This window comes from Crinia signifera, chromosome 8 (assembly GCF_055691185.1).
Source record: "Crinia signifera chromosome 8, ASM5569118v1, whole genome shotgun sequence".
NCBI classification, from domain to species: Eukaryota; Metazoa; Chordata; class Amphibia; order Anura; family Myobatrachidae; genus Crinia; species Crinia signifera.
The window spans coordinates 28,525,237-28,545,515 of NC_139224.1; the positions used below are offsets into that span (position 1 = coordinate 28,525,237).

Consider the following 20,279-nt stretch of genomic DNA (forward strand, 5'->3'; position numbering starts at 1 on the left):
TATGAGATGGATAAAAAGTAGATTTGCCCCTATATCCTGACCCAGATGGACCTCCAGTGTCAGGATCAGTTGCATCTAATTTCTCTTTATCATCTTTTTCAGCGAAAAAAATTTTTATTGTAATTTTTCTAGTGAATTTTTGTAAATCTATATAGAGTTTAAAAGGATCTACATCATTGGTTGGGGCGAATTTGAGTCCTTTTTTGAGGACTCTTTTTTCCTCATCTGTGAGAACCCTTTTACTAAGATTGAAGATTTTACCTTCATCTTTCTCCTCAGTATACTCAGTAACAGGAGAAGTTTTTTTCTTCTTTTGTTTTGCCCTTTTTGTGCCGCCTCTTTTTCCACGTTTAGTTTTCCTTGTGGTTTTTAATTCCGAAACCTCCCTTTTACTTTTTTTCCCCATTCTAAAAAAGGAGTTCTAGGTACCTCTTCTCTATTTAAATTCTCATACCTATTGGTTGAGTAGTAATCCTGATAGTTATCTCTCCCCTCTCTATTTGAGTGATCAACTCTATATGGGTTGTCTTTTTGTGGTGGTCTACCTCTGTATCTTTTTGGTGGTATTATATAGGGGGTTTCAGGTTGTAACTTTGAGGGATACCTCATGGTATTTCTACTTCTGCCTTTCGGTTGTATTTTTGGTGTCTCATTTTCGATATGGGTTCTTTTTTTGTTATTATTAGGTTTCCTCCATTTAGGGGTTTGTGGCTTAACTAATGGTGTCTCAATTAATGCCTCTTTAGTTTTGGGATTAAGCAAATTCTCTCTTATGTTCAGATCTCTATGATATTTCTTAGTTTTTCTGATTTTTAATTCCTTAGTTTCTTTATCAATTTTCCTAATTATCCTTTCCTCACTTGTTTTGTATTCCTCCAGAATAGTAAAAGGTTTTACCAATAATTGGAGTGCACTGATTTCTTCATTAATTTTATTTAAAGATGCTCGTCTGTCCTTGAGAATTAGTTCCATTAAATTGAAGGAACAACTCTCAAGGATTTTCTGCCATTCCTTGGCAAAATCAGAACTATTGGTGAACGAGGGAGTTTTTTCAATCTTTAGACCTTTTGGTATCAGGTGTTCCACCTGGTACTTTTCTAAAGTGATAATCTCCCACCACAGATGATTTTCTTTTAAGATTAGATTCTCCAATTTATTAAGCAGTGATATAATATCTTCATCACTGCAATCGAATTCTTTATCGCTAGCCCCAAAGAGATCTTTTAGTAGTTCTCTCCTTGTTTCTTTATAGGCTAACATCCTGCTGCACTGTACACGAAGGGATGGTGAAAAAATGGGTACACAAAAGAGATTTTTCGGGTACAATTGCGCAAGAGATAATTTGCCTAAGCCGCTAGGAACAACCAAGACAAGTTAACACCACAACTTGATAAGGATACACAATAGAAAAAATTCTTGGAGTTCCATGCGCTAGGGCAAAACAGTGGGGTTTATTCTAGTTCATTCTTTCTGACAAAATCCTTCTTAGATGGACAAAACCATGTGCACTGCAGGGGGGGCAGATGTAACATGTGCAGAGAGAATTAGATTTGGGTGAGTTATTTTGTTTCTGTGCAGGGAAAATACTGACTGCATGATTTTACACTGCAATATAGATCTCACTTTGAAGTAAAACCCCACCCAAATCTAATTCTCTCTGCACAAGTTACATCTGCCCCACCCGCAGTGCACATGGTTTTGTCCATCTAAGAAGGATTTTGTCAGAAAGAATGAACTAGAATAACCCCCAGTGTGAGTAATACAGCTTACAATCAAGAAAAACTTATAAACTTACACCAAGTATTTTTAGAGCACAGTTCACAGTAAATCCTGATATGTCCAGCAGATTCACTTGACTGTAGCTTGAAATCCTACTGTAAAGAGAGAGACATCGTGCAGACACCTTTTGTAAAGGGGGGGGGGGGCAGATTCTTTTAAATAGATGCACTCACAAGCGTAGGGAAAAAACGGGCATATCGTCACCAGCAGGTGATACAAGAATAGGGTGATCACACCCAACCTTCAAATGTCGTTTGAACTCCTACTAAGAAGAGAGAAACATCGTGCAGACACCTTTGGTAAAGGGGGGTACAATTTATTTTAAAAGGATGCACTCACAAACATAGGATAAAAATGGGCATATCATCACCAGCAGGTGATACAGAAATGGACCCAACCGCAGATGGATTTCACAAACAGATCAAATGACAAAAAGCCAATGAAGGGTGTGCTCAGCGGGTCAGAGATGTTCTCCCAAACGTAGCGTCAAAAATTCTATTTCTCCAGCCAGGGGTATGGTTTGCTCAATGCATTTCGGACATTGTAGTCCTTCCTCAGGAGCATACCATAGCCCCCGGCTGGAGCTGTTTAAATAGGCTGAAAAGACGCGCGAAATAGCCGGCATCCGGTGTATTTTACCGGAACCGGAAGTGCGTCATACTTCCGCATTGCGGAAGATTGCATTCCACTGGAGGCGGAAGTGTGCGTTCCAAAGTGCCGGGACTTGCGTTCCATAGGCACCTGAAGCACTCACCTCAACATATCCAGATAGAGAATTATATTCAAAAGGGAGAAAATTCCTGATCGCTCTACCTTTTCATTATTAAGCATCAAATACGACAAAAACATATGGTATATGCTTGGATTAGTTCAATTTCGGATCATACATATGGACTCTATCTTATGCTGCTATGGACTCATATCGGGAATTTTGAAGTGCAATAGAAGGATATGTCCCTTTAAGCATTTGCACTTTAACCTTTGTGGATGAATCCGACTAAAAACAAGAAGAAAGGACTCCGCTGATCCGAAATTGAACTAATCCAAGCATATACCATATGTTTTTGTCGTATTTGATGCATAATAATGAAAAGGTAGAGCGATCAGGAATTTTCTCCCTTTTGAATATAATTCTCTATCTGGATACGTTGAGGTGAGTGCTTCCGGTGCCTATGGAACGCAAGTCCCGGCACTTTGGAACGCACACTTCCGCCTCCAGTGGAACGCAATCTTCCGCAATGCGGAAGTATGACGCACTTCCGGTTCCGGTAAAATACACCGGATGCCGGCTATTTCGCGCGTCTTTTCAGCCTATTTAAACAGCTCCAGCCGGGGGCTATGGTATGCTCCTGAGGAAGGACTACAATGTCCGAAATGCATTGAGCAAACCATACCCCTGGCTGGAGAAATATAATTTTTGACGCTACGTTTGGGAGAACATCTCTGACCCGCTGAGCACACCCTTCATTGGCTTTTTGTCATTTGATCTGTTTGTGAAATCCATCTGCGGTTGGGTGAGATCATCCCATTTCTGTATCACCTGCTGGTGATGATATGCCCATTTTTATCCTATGTTTGTGAGTGCATCCTTTTAAAATAAATTGTACCCCCCTTTACCAAAGGTGTCTGCACGATGTTTCTCTCTTCTTAGTAGGAGTTCAAACGACATTTGAAGGTTGGGTGTGATCACCCTATTCTTGTATCACCTGCTGGTGACGATATGCCCATTTTTTCCCTACGCTTGTGAGTGCATCTATTTAAAAGAATCTGCCCCCCCCCCCCCCCCTTTACAAAAGGTGTCTGCACGATGTCTCTCTCTTTACAGTAGGATTTCAAGCTACAGTCAAGTGAATCTGCTGGACATATCAGGATTTACTGTGAACTGTGCTCTAAAAATACTTGGTGTAAGTTTATCAGTTTTTCTTGATTGTAAGCTGTATTACTCACACTGTTTTGCCCTAGCGCATGGAACTCCAAGAATTTTTTCTATAGAGAAATGATAGACAGAATAGAATTGGTTGCAGTGGACAGGATTCCGGTATTAAATATACAAATGCCGGCATCCCGTCTGCCTTCAGAAGACCAGCACCGCCACGGTCGCCACCCCCGAAAGGACCAGGATGCCTACATTGGAATACCAACAACCGGCATTGCAAATGGTGAGCATATTGGCCCCGCCCCTCACAAGTGGCACACGAAATGCTGCACTATTCATGCTAGTGCCCACTTCCTTAATTGGGCAGCCTACTCTCCCAGGCGTGAAAATTCAGTATCTCCAGCATACACCGGGTTAGTAACATGTATAGGTTATTCATTCAATAAAAATACAAGAGAATGACTAATACTACAGCAAACATGATGTGACATAATAGCATAGTTGCCTCCCCTCCTGCATTCTGCAGGAGACTCCCTGAAATAGCACCAATCTCCCTCTCTCCCTCATTAGTCTAGCAATCTCCCTTTATTTCACCTAGCCCACATTACACTGTTAAATCATAGTTACCTCCCCTCCTGCTTTCTGCAGGTGCTATGCCCCTGTCCATATCGGTGCTGCTATCTAAATTATAGCAGGCCGAATGTATGAACGGTCAGCTTTGCTGACCATTCCGCCCACTGCCGCTTTTGGATTCCCCAGCATCAGGCTGGTGAAGCCCTATATAAACAGCTGGGACAGCGCTCTTCCTGCTGTTAGCTCTGGGCTGCGCTGGGGATCTCGCGTGAGTAGCGAGATCCCGTGCATGCCCAGTGCAGCCGGCCGGGGGACAGGAGACAGCGCATCAGTGTAAACTGATGCGCTATCTCCAGGAGGGGACATCGCCGGAGGGGGGAGTTAGCGCTCCCCTGCTTCAGCAGACAAGATGTTACTACATCTTGTCGATGTCCCTTCCTGCTTCGTCTCGATAATGAGGTGAAGCAGGAAGTATTATAGCGGCGCGAAAAGCACTGCTATAATACATCTGCGCCAATGATCCCTATGGCTACATGCATGACTTGTGGCCATTTATATGGAACCACGTGTAAAACGCAAAAGGTGAACAATCCCTGACATGTATCAGTGACTTTTCTTTACCAAGTACTGTATAGATCTTACTAACTGCTTTGGGGCTCATCTACATTTGGATATAAGTCATTATACAAGATTCCTCTCAGATGTAGCAGTGCACACCCACGCTTCTGGGTGCCACGTTCACAATCTCTTTTCACAATCTCGCCATATATGGAACTAGACACGCCCTTTGGGAGGAGCATGACACGCCCCCTCAATGGGCAATGGGCAAAATTCTACTACCTACTACAATCTCCCTGAAGCTAGTTTTTAAAAGTAGGCAAGTATGCATAATAGAACAATAGACAACCACCGAACCTTACTAGATATTTAATTATTTAAATACGCTCAGATAGAGGGAAAGACAACAGAACACTTGGCAAAACAATAGGTAATTTAAGTAATAATATGTTATTACTCCTTTGCCCTTGGTGTCAAAAATACTAGTATCAGCCCTGTCTTGAGGAACATGGTTTATGCTTTATGGTGCGTGTACATTATGGAAGCTGAAAATTTTGAGCAGTTGTTGGCGACGCTGCCGGCAGATGTCGCTGTTTTTATGGTGTGAGCCTGTGTATTTGACGGCGTTGCCAGCAGGTGTCGCTGCATGGTTTGTAAGTCTGTCAGAGCAGCACAGAGGTGCCTTTGGCGGCGCTGCCAGCAGGTGTCGCTGTGTGGTGTGCAGTACTATAGGCGCCACAAAGAGGGTGCTATTAGCGGCGCTGCCGGCAGGTGTCGCTGTGCTCCCTCGGTGCCGCATTGTTAGAAGCACTTTCCGGCGGAAGCGGTGACCCAGCAGTTCCCGGGACCGGAGCAGAGAAGATGCCGCTGGAGAATCTGGAAGAAGAGGGGCTGCCCAAAAACCCGGACCTCCGCATCGCGCAACTGAAGTTCCTGCTCAGCCTCCCGGAGACCCGCGGTGATGTCAGGCTCCGGGCCGAGCTCATGGAGGCCGTCACCCTCAACAGTAAGTGGCCCCGGAGCTTGCGATGCGTCAGTGGGGCAGATGTGTGTGTAAGGGAGCTTGTCTGAGTGTTGGCTGGGACTACAAGTCCCAGCTGTGGCCCCCTGTGACTGCAGTTACCACTGAATTACATGTCCCAGAATGCATTGTCAGCCTCAGGATATATACTGTATGACTGCTGTAGTACTACAAGTCCCAGCTTGCAGTTACCACTGAATTACATGTCCCAGAATGCATTGCCAGCCTCAGGATATGTACTGTATGACTGCTGGAGTACTACAAGTCCCAGCTTACACTGCCAGCTGTGGCCCCCTGTGACTGCAGTTACCACTGAATTACATGTCCCAGAATGCATTGCCAGCCTCAGGATATGTACTGTATGACTGCTGTAGTACTAGAAGTCCCAGCTTACACTGCCAGCTGTGGCCCTCTGTGACTGCAGTTTCCACTGAATCCCACGTCTCAGCTTCCGGCAATATACAGCGTGACGGCTGTAGCACTACATGTACCAGCTGCCAGTCCTGCTGGGACTTGTAGTGGTAGACTACCCCTGGTATGGTGGTAGGGGGCTGTATATCACTCCATTTTATCACTTTTGAAGCATAGTGCATCAGGAACTTATTCTGAGGTTACCACATCGCTCCTGTTACTGCAGCCTCACATACACCAAGTAGCACAGTTGAAGTAACGATGATTCTCTACCGTAATTCATGGGGTGAATACTTTGATTACATTGAGAGTTTAGATTTTGTGTGAGGCTAAATGCATGGCTAAGCATTACAATGATGCTGATTTATTCCCCTGTTGCTCCTTGTCAGACATGGCTCCCTACTACGAAAGCCTCTGCAAGCAGGTAGACTGGCAAGTAGACTCCGACCTTCTGAATAAGATGAAGAAGGCGAACGAGGAGGAGCTGAAGAGGCTGGACGATGGGGTGGAGGATGCAGAGAAAAACCTGGGAGAGAGTGAGATTAGAGACGCAATGATGGCCCGGGCGGAGTACTTGTGTAGGATCGGCGACAAGGTGAGTTCTTCCAGGTGGGGCCTGGCTAACATCCGACACCTTGGTACAGATTGCCAACCTGGTACAAGTGTACGTCGTCTTGGAGCACAATGCTGTGGTTATTGGCATAATAGGAATTGTAATCTGGAAAGTGTTTTCTGTAGCTGCTAACTGGGCTGTGCATGCAGTAATGCTGATAACTGGCAGGATAACCACAGACTGAATCCCTGACTCGTCCTATTTTTATTATCGTGAGAAGTTTACATCTGTAATGTGAGTGCCAGAACTATTGGTGACTAATGTGTTCACACTGCGAGTGTGAAATACCCGGCTTTTTCTCGGCATTTTAATGCGAGGGACTGCGGTGCCAGACCCCGTTCTCACTGCTAAGGCAAATTCCCGGGTGAAGCAGTTCGACCCGGTAATTTTCCTTTTAGCACAGGTTTTTTTGCAGTGTGAATGGGTCAACCCGTATTTACATACCTGGATCGCAAACACGGGTAAAAAGCAGGGTTGTAGACCCAGGAAGTTTGACACGGGTTGACCCGTTCACACTGAAAAAAAACCTGTGTTAAAAGGCAAATTACCGGGTCGACATGCTAGTCCCGGGAATTTGCTTTGCAATGAGAAGGGGGTTTAAGGAGTCTATTTACTAATACCCCATTCACACCACAAAACAATTTACCGGGTTAAAGCTTTTGAACCCGGTAATTTGCCAGGAAACCCCGGTATTTTGGTGGTGTGAAAGGGTCAACACGGGTCTTAAATCCCGGCACTCCGACCCTGCTCTTGACCAGGGTTGGAGTGCCGGGATTTAAGACCCGTGTTGACCCTTTCACACCACCAAAACACCCGGGTTTTTGCGGCAAATTACCGGGTTCAAAAGCTTTAACCCGGTAATTTGCGGGTGGTGTGAATGGGGTCTGGCTGCACCCGGCAAAATTACTCAGCACTTGCCGGGTGGCTGGTGTGAAAGGTGTATAAGCCTGGGAGAGAGGTAAAGTACCAACCAAACAGCTCCTAACTGCCATGTTACAAGCTGTTGACCGGAAAAAGGACAGGAGCTGGCTGGTTGGTTCTCTCTCAGTCCACTGTATCTCTCTAATTTTTAGTACATAGAACCCTGAAGCCGGGTACACACTCTGGAGTGATATCGGACTGATTTTGCTGTTTCATAATGGCAAATCACCTGCATCTCTGTGTGTACTAAATATTCCCTATAGTTTGTAAGCTTGCAGCAGGGCCCTCCTACCTCCAAGTCTGTCTGTTGTTACCCGATTTGTTTTATCACCGTCTACTATTGTAAAGCGCAAAGGAATCTGCTGCGCTATATAAGAAACTGTAAATTAAATAAATAAGTGTACTCTAAAAATGTGCACCCCCGCGGGCGCAACCAACGTTGTTGGGTTTGGTTGTGATATGTCTGACGGTCACCTTCTTGCCACTCTAATTTCAAGGGGATACGAACAAATATTACTCTAGTGTGTACAGGAGCACCAATAAATCTTACGTGACCAAGCAATACTATAGATTCTTCATTTGTTAGCCAGATTGCAGCGTGTATGCTCAAGTTGGGTCGTTCTGGGCTCAATGGGAACAGTCAGTGATGTTGGAACGCTCGGCGTTTGCTACAGGTCTATTCCGACAATTACCCACAGAATGACAGGCTATATGCAGACTGTAAGCACTTTCCCAGCTCGCCCTTCTGCTTGACGTGCTGGGAATAAAATCACCACCTATGCACAGGGTCAATTCAGTATCTAGCCCCAATCAATTATATAAAACCAGAGGCACTCCTTGCTTCATATGAATCAGCCCCCAAAACTGGTAACCTCTACTGTCTGTAGGTGACATGTATTTTATTAACCAGATTAAATGTCCTCTCTGAAGCTCTTTCAGTGATTTTGGGTTCTCCTATGAGCTGATGCTCTAACTTCCTGCTCTCTTATGTTACAGGAAGGGGCCCTGACAGCTTTCCGCAAGACCTACGACAAAACAGTGGCCCTCGGACATCGCTTAGATATAGTGTTTTACCTGCTGAGAATCGGACTGTTCTACATGGATAACGACCTTATCACGCGGAACACAGAGAAAGCTCGCAGGTAGGAATGCCTTAAAGATACAGATTGCTGTCAGGCATTTACTGACATTGGGTGGGATTTATAGTTTACCGTTTGGTTACATGAGAATCACTTCTTTCCAGCCTTTTATTATGTTAGGTGCTGATGACTTTAGAGTCACTGCTGGTCTTGTGATGGCGGTATCACTGTTGGTGCTGGAATTTCAGTGTAAGAATGAAGCAGGCAATATTTACCCTGCACAGAAACAAAATAACTCCCCCCAAATCTAACACTCTCTGCACATGTTACATCTGCCCCACCTGCAGTGCACATGGTTTTATCCATCAGCAAAAGTTACAACCTTGCTAACCAGTCTGAACCAGGCCCTTAATGAGGCTACTCTGATCGTCAAATATTGTATTTTAAATGAAAGTGAAACCGAATTAAACAGAGACAGAGTAATGCCCCTTTCAAATCGCACCTAATTACCGGGTTCATGCCGGTTTGACCCGGTAATTGATGCGACGTGAAAGGGGTTACCGGGTCCTGCAAACCGGTAGCAACAGGGCAATACAAACCGGTAAAAAAGAATGGTTGTTACCAGCTTGTTGCTTTGCGGTGTGAACAGGTTAATAGGGTTGAGCGACCCGTTTCCCGTTCACACATAGAAAGCTCTAAAAGCTGCCTCCTGCCCCGCCCCTGCAGTGACTTCAGAGGGGCCGGTCCTGCCCCCTTCTGTGACGTTGGCAGTCCAGACACGCCCCTTCTGTGACGTTGGCCCTCAGGCTGTTGTTGAACTACACATCCCAGCATACCCTGCTATAGTTTTAGCATGTCCAAATATCAAAACTTTAACAGGGCATGCTGGGATGTGTAGTTCAATAACAGCTGGCGGGCCAAGGTTCCCCATCACTGTTCTAAAGCAACTGAATATTTGCATGCATTGTTCCCGGCCTCTGTGCAGTATAAATTCTCTCCTTTTGTCTCCACAAAGCCTCATTGAGGAAGGAGGTGACTGGGATCGCAGGAATCGGCTGAAGGTCTATCAGGGCCTGTACTGTGTGGCTATCCGAGACTTCAAACAGGCAGCTGAACTCTTCCTGGACACGGTTTCCACATTCACTTCCTACGAGCTGATGGACTACAAGACCTTTGTTACATATACCGTGTATGTCAGTATGATCGCATTGGACCGGCCGGATCTGCGGGAGAAGGTAACTGTCCTTGGAAGGGATGTTGTGGCTTCTGGTTAAATCATGCGATGGTTTCCGACCATCAAATGATTTCTACAGCCCTCACAGAGTAAAGACACCTCTCTGGTCTCTTAGATATGCGGCGTCCCTGTACGGAAACAGGGCCGCATAAGTAGGCCCATAATACAAAGCATATCTTCTGTGAGTGCGTTTCTGGTCTGCGGCAGCGGGCGTTAGGGAAGATTATTGAAGTAACGTCCTTTCCGCTTATTCCAGGTCATCAAAGGCGCAGAGATCCTAGAAGTGTTACACAGTCTGCCTACAGTCCGGCAGTACCTCTTCTCCTTGTATGAGTGTCGCTACTCTGTTTACTTCCAGTCTCTGGGTAAGGATTCACTCTCCGGACGACCCTCTTTGACTGCTGAATTAAGATTAAAAATCCCAGATGTATTGTTTTACTGCTGGAATAATCCAATAATCTACAAATGTGTTCTCTTCTCGTTACAGCTGCTGTGGAACAGGAGCTGAAGAAGGACTGGCTCTTTGCCCCCCATTACAGATACTACGTCCGAGAGATGAGGATTCAGGCGTACAGTCAGTTGCTGGAATCTTACCGCTCGCTGACTCTAGGTTACATGGCTGAAGCGTTCGGGGTCGGCGTTGAATTCATAGACCAGTATGTTCATCGTTAATCTTTCGGCGCATTGCTGATTTTGTAATATAAAAAAAATTACTGTTGGATATCAACATTTTAATTGTCAGACATAGATAGAAGTAAGAGCAAATTGGCGGAATAGCTGCGGATCCACATGCTTTTGTCGGAAACGTGGCCAAATCTGACAGGCTTTGTCTCTGACCATCTCAATCTGACTTTAAAAAAAAGATTAGACAGGGTAGGGAGGGAGGGAGAGAGCGAGAGTGCTTACCGGCGGGGGCAGCTGGAGCCACGGTCAGTGGAAGACATTTTTGTCTCTGATGGATATCCCCCTGGCCAGGTTCCGCTCCATGCAATGCTCCCTGGTTGGCAGGCGGTGGCTACACAGCCGAGTGCGGCTCCCTGTGATCTCACTCACAGGGAGCTGCTGACCGCAGCAGCAGGATGGGACAAATACGACAGTTGAATAGGGCTTGTCGGGTGCATTCTGACAAATGTATGTTGGAATGGATACGACTCTTATAAAATAAAAAAAACCCATAGTAGGAAAAATTTCATGGGTCTGCGATTTACGTCATTTCTGCACCCTTAGTTTTGTTGTGGCGTCTGCCATGTTAATCTTTCCACTGTGTGTACTGCTATTTTAGGAGTACTCACAGTGGTCCGATTATGCAAATACTACCCTTTAACCACTTCGGTGGTATGCCCGGAAATTTTTCCGGGCTCAGCTGCGCTGCCGCAGCGGGCTGTCACGGAAAATTTCCGGGCATACCGCCAATATAAAGGTGTGCGCCAATGATGCCTGCAGCTGTGCACCACTTGCACATCACCTCTCCGGGCACACCCCTCCTCCTCCCCTTACCCTCTTGTCACTCCCCCTCGCCGCTCCATACGCCGGGCTGTATGCTTGGGGATGTTCAGCAAGGGAGATCGATCGCCGGAGCGGAAATGAGGAGGGGGTGTGTTTTGCTGGGGCATGACAAACCTGCCCTGGGAGGTTTGTCCTGCTCTAGCAAAACCCACCACTCAAGTGGTTAAATACGATCTACTTGGCTGTATATAGCCACCTGCCTTCCCTTCCTCCTATAACAAGTCCTCTGTCTACAATTGGTCCCCTCTGCAGAGAACCTCTTGATTTTGTGGATTAGGAGAGAATAGCATGGAAATCTACTTGTGCTATTGTGCCTGGGGCTTCTGAAACTGCAGGGCCAAGACGCAGGTAGAGGGCTCGTTGTGGTTGTCTAATGTAGGGTGGCAAGAGTTGAGAAAAGATGGTATTCAGAATAGGCCATTTGGGGGTTATTTTACGTATTTTAGACCTAAAAGGAAATGGTCAGCATTTCTCATAGTACATTACCTTTTGTTTCCTTGCAGGGAGCTGTCCAGGTTTATTGCTGCTGGTAGACTACACTGCAAGATAGACAAAGTGAATGGAATAGTAGAGACCAACAGGTAAGGAGTGGCTGATAGGGGGACATGCGTCTGCTTTCTAAGCAACGTGGATTTCTCCAAACGTGGCTAGTAGCAAACCCCGCATAAATGTGGCAGAGCGCAAGCCAGATTAAAACTTGCGCTCAAAGCCCTTAACCTGCACATAATTTTATGTCCAGCAAATGTCTTTTTTATCTGTGCATTTGGCAGGAGAATAAAGTTAGAGACACCGAGCCTGTCCAATCTTGCAGTGGAATACGCATCTCCTATCCTGAAATTGCTTCGATTTTACCGCTCTGTACCCTGTGAGGGACAGTGGCCCTTATTCAGATCTGATCGCAGTACACATTTGTTCTCAAAATGGGCAAAACCATGTGCACTGCAGGTGGGGCAGATGTAACATGTATAGAGAGCGTGAAATTTGGGTGGGGGTGTGCTGAAACTGAAATCTAAATTGCACTGTAAAAATAATGCAGCGAGTATTTAACCTGCACAGAAACAAAATAACTCGCCCAAATCTAACCCTCTCTATACATGTTACATCTGCCCCACCTGCAGTGCACATGGTTTTGCCCATTTTGACAACAAACTTGTACTGCGATCAGATCTGAATAAGGGCCAATGAATGTTCTGTATTTATATCCTAGGGTTATTTATTATTATTATTATTCAATTTGATGTAAATTGATGTCTTTCTGGGGCTAAAACATTTATAAATATCATTAACGCTTTGAGTGCCAACAGCGACTGTTCTTTTAGAATAAATAAATACAAATACAGCTATGCGCGAACGCTGGCATTTTTAATGGTTATTTTGAGGATCGTTGGCACTCGAACGGTTAATGATATTTATAAATGTGTGTTTAAACGCAGACGACCCCCCCCCCTATTACACCTATTTTGACAAATTCCCTTGGCACCCAAAGGGTTAATCTGATGAAACTGTACTTTGAATAAATCTGCTCCTTAGCGCTAATCAGTATCTGAATGTAGTGTAACGGTGTGTTCTTCTCCAGGCCGGACAGTAAGAATTGGCAGTACCAGGAGACCATAAAGAAAGGCGACTTGTTACTGAACCGAGTACAGAAGCTCTCCCGTGTAATTAACATGTGAAGACGCGCACTTTTAACTGGGCGGAATGAGTCACGTGCTGAAGACCTTTACGTTGTGTACAAATATCTCGCTACTTAGTATTTCGGAAGATGATTATTGTGTAGTTAGGGTTTTTACAGTTTTACTTTATGTAAACAATCCAGGATGTATAAAACAAATAATTAAAAAAAAGAAAATCAGAGAACATGTGCCATTGTGTTGTGTTTCTTTCTTGGTGAGTACAAGTTATAACACAATGTATTTTTTTTTTATAAAGCTTGATAAATGACTAGGCCAGTGGTTCCCAAACTGTGTGCCGTGGCTCCCTGGGGTGCCTCGGAGCACTTGCAGGGGTGCCTCAGGTTGGTGGTCCAGAACCAATTCCAATTATTTATTTTCAAAGAAATAGGCAAAATCCATGCTTGTGGCTTCCAATAATAAAATATGTGGGTAAACAGAAGTGAATCATGTTCCTCACCATATAACTGGACCTAGGAATAAAATTGAATCCCAATTTATTTAATTGAATATTTTTTTCTGAAATTCTCAGTAACTTTTTGAACAGGAAACGGTGCGATAAGATATTGCCGAGTTACCTGCTCCATTGACATAAGAACAGACCTACACAAGGGCTCCCCAACTTCGGTCCGCAAGGCACACTAGTCCAGGATTTAGGGATATCCATGCTTGACCACAGAGTACAATCAAAATACTTGAGGGCTGAGGTTGGGGAACTCTGTTCTACTTGGGAGTGTGTACAGTGCACCATCCTTAGATCTTTGCTCTTAAGCTGCCGCGCTTTGGTTCCCACCAGATTGATTCCCTGCCCAAGTGCTTGCAATAGGTTGCCAAACTCTCTAATGCCAGCTCAACAGATAAAGCAGCAGATTGGTTTCATCTACGATCCCCATTGCAGCCATAACACTGGGTTATCCCCGCCTCCTAGTCTAGACAGGATGTTTTTTTCCAAGGACCGTCCACTTCAGGTATGATACCCCTCCTCTCATCCTCATGTGTGTCTTTTTTTTTTTTTTTCTCCTGTCTCAATTTCAGCTAGATTGGTGTAGTTTAGGGGGGGGGGGGAGGGGGGGAGAGAGTCGGGTACAGTGGAGTGTGGCCTGTTCAGATTCCTGCCACTGGTACCGGGGCTAAGGGAGTGTGGTCCATTTGGAGTCCTGCCCTAACCTTGGCCCTTATTCAGATCTGATTGCAGTACAAATTTGTTTGGAAAATGGGCAAAACCATGTGTACTGCAGGTGGGGCAGATGTAACGTGCAGAGTTACATTTGGGTGGTGTGTGTTGAAACGGAAATCTAAATGGCAGTGTAAAAATAATGCAGCCAGTATTTACCCTGCACAGAAACAAAATAACTCACACAAATGTAACTCTCTGCACATGTTACATCTGCCCCACCTGCAGTGCACATGGTTTTGCCCATTTTCCAAACAAATTTGTACTGCGATCAGATCTGAATAAAGGCCATTATGTGGAAACTGCAGCTCTAAGGACGATTCTGCAGAACCCTGACTGACAGCGCACTAATCACCGGGGTGTCATGGAGTTGAGCTCTGGCACTTACACCATTCTGGCGCTAGTCTGCCCGTTTTTTCACCTGAGAGGCTGCTCAGGATGTATAGTGATGGCGCTGCCCGTCCACGCTGTGGCGGTGAACTCTGCATCCGGGACCGGAAGTGGGTCCCGGTTACAGGAAAGGTGACTGCGGGGAAACTGAGACCAGGCACAATAGTTCCGCCTAGCAAGTTGTGAGCGGCCGGAACTAAGAAACTCAGAAATCGTTTCCCAGAGCACCCATTTGCTGGACAGACAAGCAATGGAAGGAAAGCAGGGATTTAAGCTTCAAAGCCATGCATATGTTTCACAGTGCAGTGGAAGCTCTCCAAACAGCAAGCTGACTACAAGTGGCGGTACTTATGTAATATCTGGGCTCCCGTTTTTCTTATGAGACCGCGGCCGCTCGCCACGCTTCGGGCACGGTGGCTCGCTGCGCTCGCCACACTATATAAAATCGACTCCATGCGTAATTGGATAGTAGGGGTATGAAAAAATGGGGTGCATTTAACATGGGAGCCCAGATAATACATAAGTACCCAAGTGGCTGTGTGCAGTATGGAGTGTCCTCCCCCTCTTCTTTGCCTAAGAAAAAGAGTGCTAAGAAGAGAAATATTTTTCTACTACCTGTATGCATTGTGATAAGAAGTTTTCCAGTACACAAAAACAACCGTTATGTGAAGATTGTGTTGTAGTGAAAAATGCACAGGAGAAGTCTAGGCAGTCAGAGATGCTTGCCAAATTGATGGATTGGATGAAGCAATCCTTTGTGTCCAAGGAAGAATTCCTACAAATGCAGTGGTCTAAAAGGGTTGCTAGATGGGGTGTGGTATATGGTCCCGAAAGTCATTAGCCCGACGTCGAGATCCTGACTGGCCGGACTCAGACAGCGGGGTAAGTGAAACAAAGCCCCTTGCGGGCTCGCTGCGCTCCCCACCTATTCTATTCTCCCTCTATGGGGGTTGTGGACCCCCACGAGGGAGAATAGCCGGTGGCCGTCAGGACCCCGAGTGTCGGGGTAATGACTGTCGGGATACTGTCCGGAACCCGCTGCATGAAGTAGGATATTCTTCTGAGGAGATAGAAGAGCTTGATGAGGGTTCAAGTGAAGAGGCTGGTGAAATTAAAGATGAAAGTAGAGCATTTAACCTTGAAGTGGTGGAGAGTATGTTAAAGAATATTTATAAGGCAATGAAGTACAAAGAAACAGTGGTATCTTTTTAGAGATAGAGCTAAGAAGGCAAGGTGTCTCCCGGTGCATAAAGTAATGAAAGATCTAGTATTTAAAGAATGGATCAATATAGATAAAAGACCAGGGAGACTTCCAAGAATTGAAAAAATGTACCCCTTTAAGGATGAACAATTCCTGAGTTGTTGTGAAATCCCTAAAGTAGATGCAGCAGGGGCAGAATTTAACATCTAGAATGACCATACCCCTGGAAGATGGGGCAGCGCTCAAAGATCCGATGGATAGAAAACTGGGAAGTGCTCTAAAAAAGTTACATATATCTTCAGCAGTATTTTTGAAGACTGGAGTAGCTGCAGCTTCAGCGGTGAGAGCTCTGAGGTTATGGGGTTCAGAGTTACAAAATGATGTGGAAGATAGAATATCCAAGCAGTATCTGTTAAGAAATATACAAATTATGCAAAAGGCTATTGAATATATATGTGAGGCTTCGTTAGATACTGTTGCGTTTTCGGACAGATCTATGGCAGCGGGAGTAACGGCGAGAAGGGCCTTATGGCTAAAAGCCTTGAGTGCAGATGCTCATTCCAAGAATAGATTAACCACTTTACCATTTGAGGGGTCATTCCTATTCGGTACAAAACTGGATGCAATGATTCAGAGAATCTCTGGTGGAAAATCGGTGAGATTACCACAAGATAAGAGGAACTGATTTCCTATACCCTATTCTTCTAAAACGCAATACAGAGAAGCCAAGACCTATCGGCCAGGTCGTAATTATTACAGAAGAGGTAATACAGGTGTCTCACTTCAGTCATTTTGGCAGCCTAACAGAAGAGGCACAAAACAATGACTAGCCTGGAGCTCGTCTTTCAACCTTTGCAGAAGTTTGGGAAAGGTCGGTAAAAGACACATGGCTAACCAGAATTATAAGAGAAGGCTACAGAATAGAATGTCAAAAATTCCCCAGGAACAGACTTTTAGAATCAAGAGTTCCAAATACACAAGAAAAAAGACAAGCTATGATGTTAAAAATCCAACACTTGTTAGTCAGGAGCAGTGGAATCGGTGCCTGTATTTCAGTACAAGACAGGATTTTGCTCAAACCTCCTCTTGGTGGAGAAGAGTACTGGGGGGTAAGGAACGATCCTCGACTTAAGAGATCTAAATTTACTGATAAAAACCAAAAGATTTTGGATGGAAACAATGACATCAATTGTGATGGGAATAAAGAAAGCACAATTCCTCACATCTATAGGTCTGATGGACTCAAGACTTCTCCCAGGGTATTTACAAAAGTGCTGGTTACTCTGATTGCTCGACTAAGTGAAAAAAAAGTACAAATTTGGCCATATCTAGACTATTTATTAATAGCAGGAGATTCAGCAGAGGAAGTTCAAGAAAGCATAAAATTGACCATGAGTTACCTTCAGGCGCACGGCTAGGTAATAAATGCAGAAAATAGCCAGTTAATACAAACTCAGAAGATTAAATTTCTGGGGGTAATAAACACTCAAAGATTCACAATTGCTTTGTCACCAGAGAGATGTCTAAATATCCAGAAGACAGTGAAAGAAATACAAGAAGAAGAAAAGTTCCAGTTAGACCTCGGGGTCCAATTATTAGGTATGATGGCATCAACCATTCGAATAATCCCTTGGGGTCAGTGGCATATGAGTATACTACAATGGTGACTTCTACCGTTTATAAGAAGAGATGGCAATGAGGTATCTATTCAGTTGGACTGGAAGACAAGAAGGTCCTTTCAATGGTGGTCAAAAGGTCTTCAGACCAAGGTGACGAGTCTGGTGTTACCAAAGTTATTGAACAGATGCCAGTTTATCCGGTTGGGGAGCTCATGTCGGAGAGGTAACAGTCTAAGAAAATTGGTCTTGGAAAGAGAGTATGATGTCATCCAATATGAGAGAGATGGAAGCAGTATGAAGAGCAATGGTGGCACTCAGAAAGGTGATATACATCTCCGAGTAATGTCGGACAATACTACGGTGGTTGCACACATAAACCACCAAGGTGGAAATAAAAGCAGAAAGTTGTTTCTGGTGGCACAGAAGATCATGGTATGGGCAGAGAAGAATCTGCAATCAATATCAGCAGTTCATGTACCAGGAGTACAGAACACGAGTGCAGATTATCTAAGTCGAAAACAATTACTAACAGGAGAGTGGGAACTGAATGCAGACGTCTTCAGTCAGATTGTAAACAAATTTGGAGTTCCAGAGATAGACCTGATGGTGACCAATACCAACAAAAAGGTGCCAGACTTCTACTCACAATATTACCATCACAAAGCTCTGGCAATAGATGCCTTTTCAATAAAGTGTCTTCTCCCTGGGGTATGTCTTCCCACCATTTCTAATGATTGCCAAAGTGTTGAAAAAGATAAGGGAGGATAAAGTAGTAGTGTTGGTGATTCTTCCTTTCTGGCCAAGAAGAGCCTGGTACACGAATGTTATGAGAATGGCAGTTCAGCGACCATGAATGTTACCGACCAGAGTAGATCTTCTCCATCAAGGTCCGATTGATCATCCAGACCTAGGATCGTTATGCTTTAAGGTTCAGAAATTGAGCTGCAAATGCTAAGACAACAAGGTGTCTCTGAGCAAGTCGTGGAGATGTTATTGAAGGCAAGGAAGGAAGTGTCTTCACGCGTATACTACGAAGTATGGAGAAGATTTATGATAAATACTGGTTGTGTAAAAGATTTCGAGTTGATACCAACTACTCAAGTCTTACAATTCTTGTATAAAGGATTTAACTTAGGATAGGCAGTAGCTACAAACAAAAGTCAGGTTTCGGCATTAAGTGTCCTGCTAGACAGGTCTTTAGCAGAAGACAAATTGATAGGTTTGCAGCAATTAAAAGAATACGTCCTACAGTACGATTGTTGGTAGCACCCTGGGACCTGAATAAGGTTTTATCTATGCTAATGAAACAGTCATTTGAACCTATTGAAGAGAGTTCTATGAAACACATTACATGGAAGATTGTATTTTTAGTGGCAGTGACTTCAGCTAGGAGTAGTGAACTTCAAGCACTATGGATGGAGGAACCATATTTAATTATATTCCCAGACAGAGTGGTACTCCGGACACATCCAAAATTCCTACCTAAAGTTGTAACATTGTTTCACTTGCATCAGGAAATTGTTCTGCCTAGTTTCTACCCAGAGCCAAAAGATAAGGAGCAGAAAAATTGGCGTACTTTGGATCTAGTAAGAGCAATCAAGATCTATCTTACAAGAACAGAACTGATCAGGAAAGATAAGAATTTATTTGTTATTCCAGAAGGTCCCAGGAAAGGTCTGTCACCATCAAAGCAGACCATGGCACGTTGGATCACGGAAGTTATAGCTATGACCTACAAGCTAGAAGGTTTGGAAGTTCCAGTGGTGATTAAGGCACATTCCACGAGGGCAATATCTACATCCTGGTCCAGGAAGGCAGAAGCATCAGTGGCAGAAATATGTCAAGCGGCAACTTGGTCCTCTATTAATACGTTCACCAGACATTATGCCCTAAATGTTCCTACCGCCCATTTTGGGAGTCATGTATTGCATGGTGCTCTAAATAATTGATATAGAGCAGAAAATAAAATGTTATTTGATTTATTTTGGGTCTCTACCTGTTTTTGTTCTATGCTTGGGTATGTCCCAGTGTTGTGGCTGCCATAGGGATCGTAGAAGAAAGGGACGAATTATACTCACTGATAATTCCTTTTCTTCCTAGAGATCCCATGGCAGCCATTTATTACCCTCCCAATGGTGTGTTTTTTTCCCCCAGATAAATATCACGGAGACACTCGAAAGACACACGAGGGTGAGAGGAGGGGTATTATACCCGAAGTGGGCGGTCCTTGGAAAAACCCATCCTATCTAGACTAGAAGGAGGCGGGGATAACCCAGTGTTATAGCTGCAATGGGATCTCTAGGAAGAAAAGGAATTATCGTGAGTATAATTCGTCCCTTTTTCTTTTTATGTTCATTGAAAAGTAATTGAATTTTTATGCATGTGTCTGATATTTCATGTCAGTTAGTACAGATCCAGGTTCACAGTTCTGGTCATGCACAGGTGGGCTGGGTACTTATATGTTAGTTGGGCGTCCACTATAGTTAGTACGCTCATACCCCCACTATCCATGTTGGCATGGAGTTGATTTTATATAGTGTGGCGAGCGCAGCGAGCCTGAAGCGTGGCGAGCCCCGCGGAAAACTAAGCAAATAGCTTAGTGGGCGCCCAACTAACATATAAGTACCGTGAGATGTATCTTCTGTGTTATGGAT

At 44.5% G+C, this 20,279-nt stretch overlaps 1 protein-coding gene across 1 annotated transcript; it reads left to right on the forward strand.

The window, feature by feature from the left end:
- Positions 1 to 5,559: 5,559 nt before the first annotated feature.
- On the forward strand, positions 5,560 to 13,432 carry PSMD6 (proteasome 26S subunit, non-ATPase 6). The gene is made up of 8 exons (XM_083156043.1): positions 5,560 to 5,792; positions 6,608 to 6,813; positions 8,749 to 8,894; positions 9,847 to 10,066; positions 10,322 to 10,430; positions 10,553 to 10,721; positions 12,075 to 12,152; positions 13,148 to 13,432. The coding sequence occupies exons 1-8, from the start codon at positions 5,648 to 5,650 to the stop codon at positions 13,242 to 13,244; spliced, it is 1,170 nt and encodes a 389-aa protein (XP_083012169.1). The 5' UTR covers positions 5,560 to 5,647; the 3' UTR covers positions 13,245 to 13,432.
- The last annotated feature ends 6,847 nt before the right edge of the window (positions 13,433 to 20,279 follow it).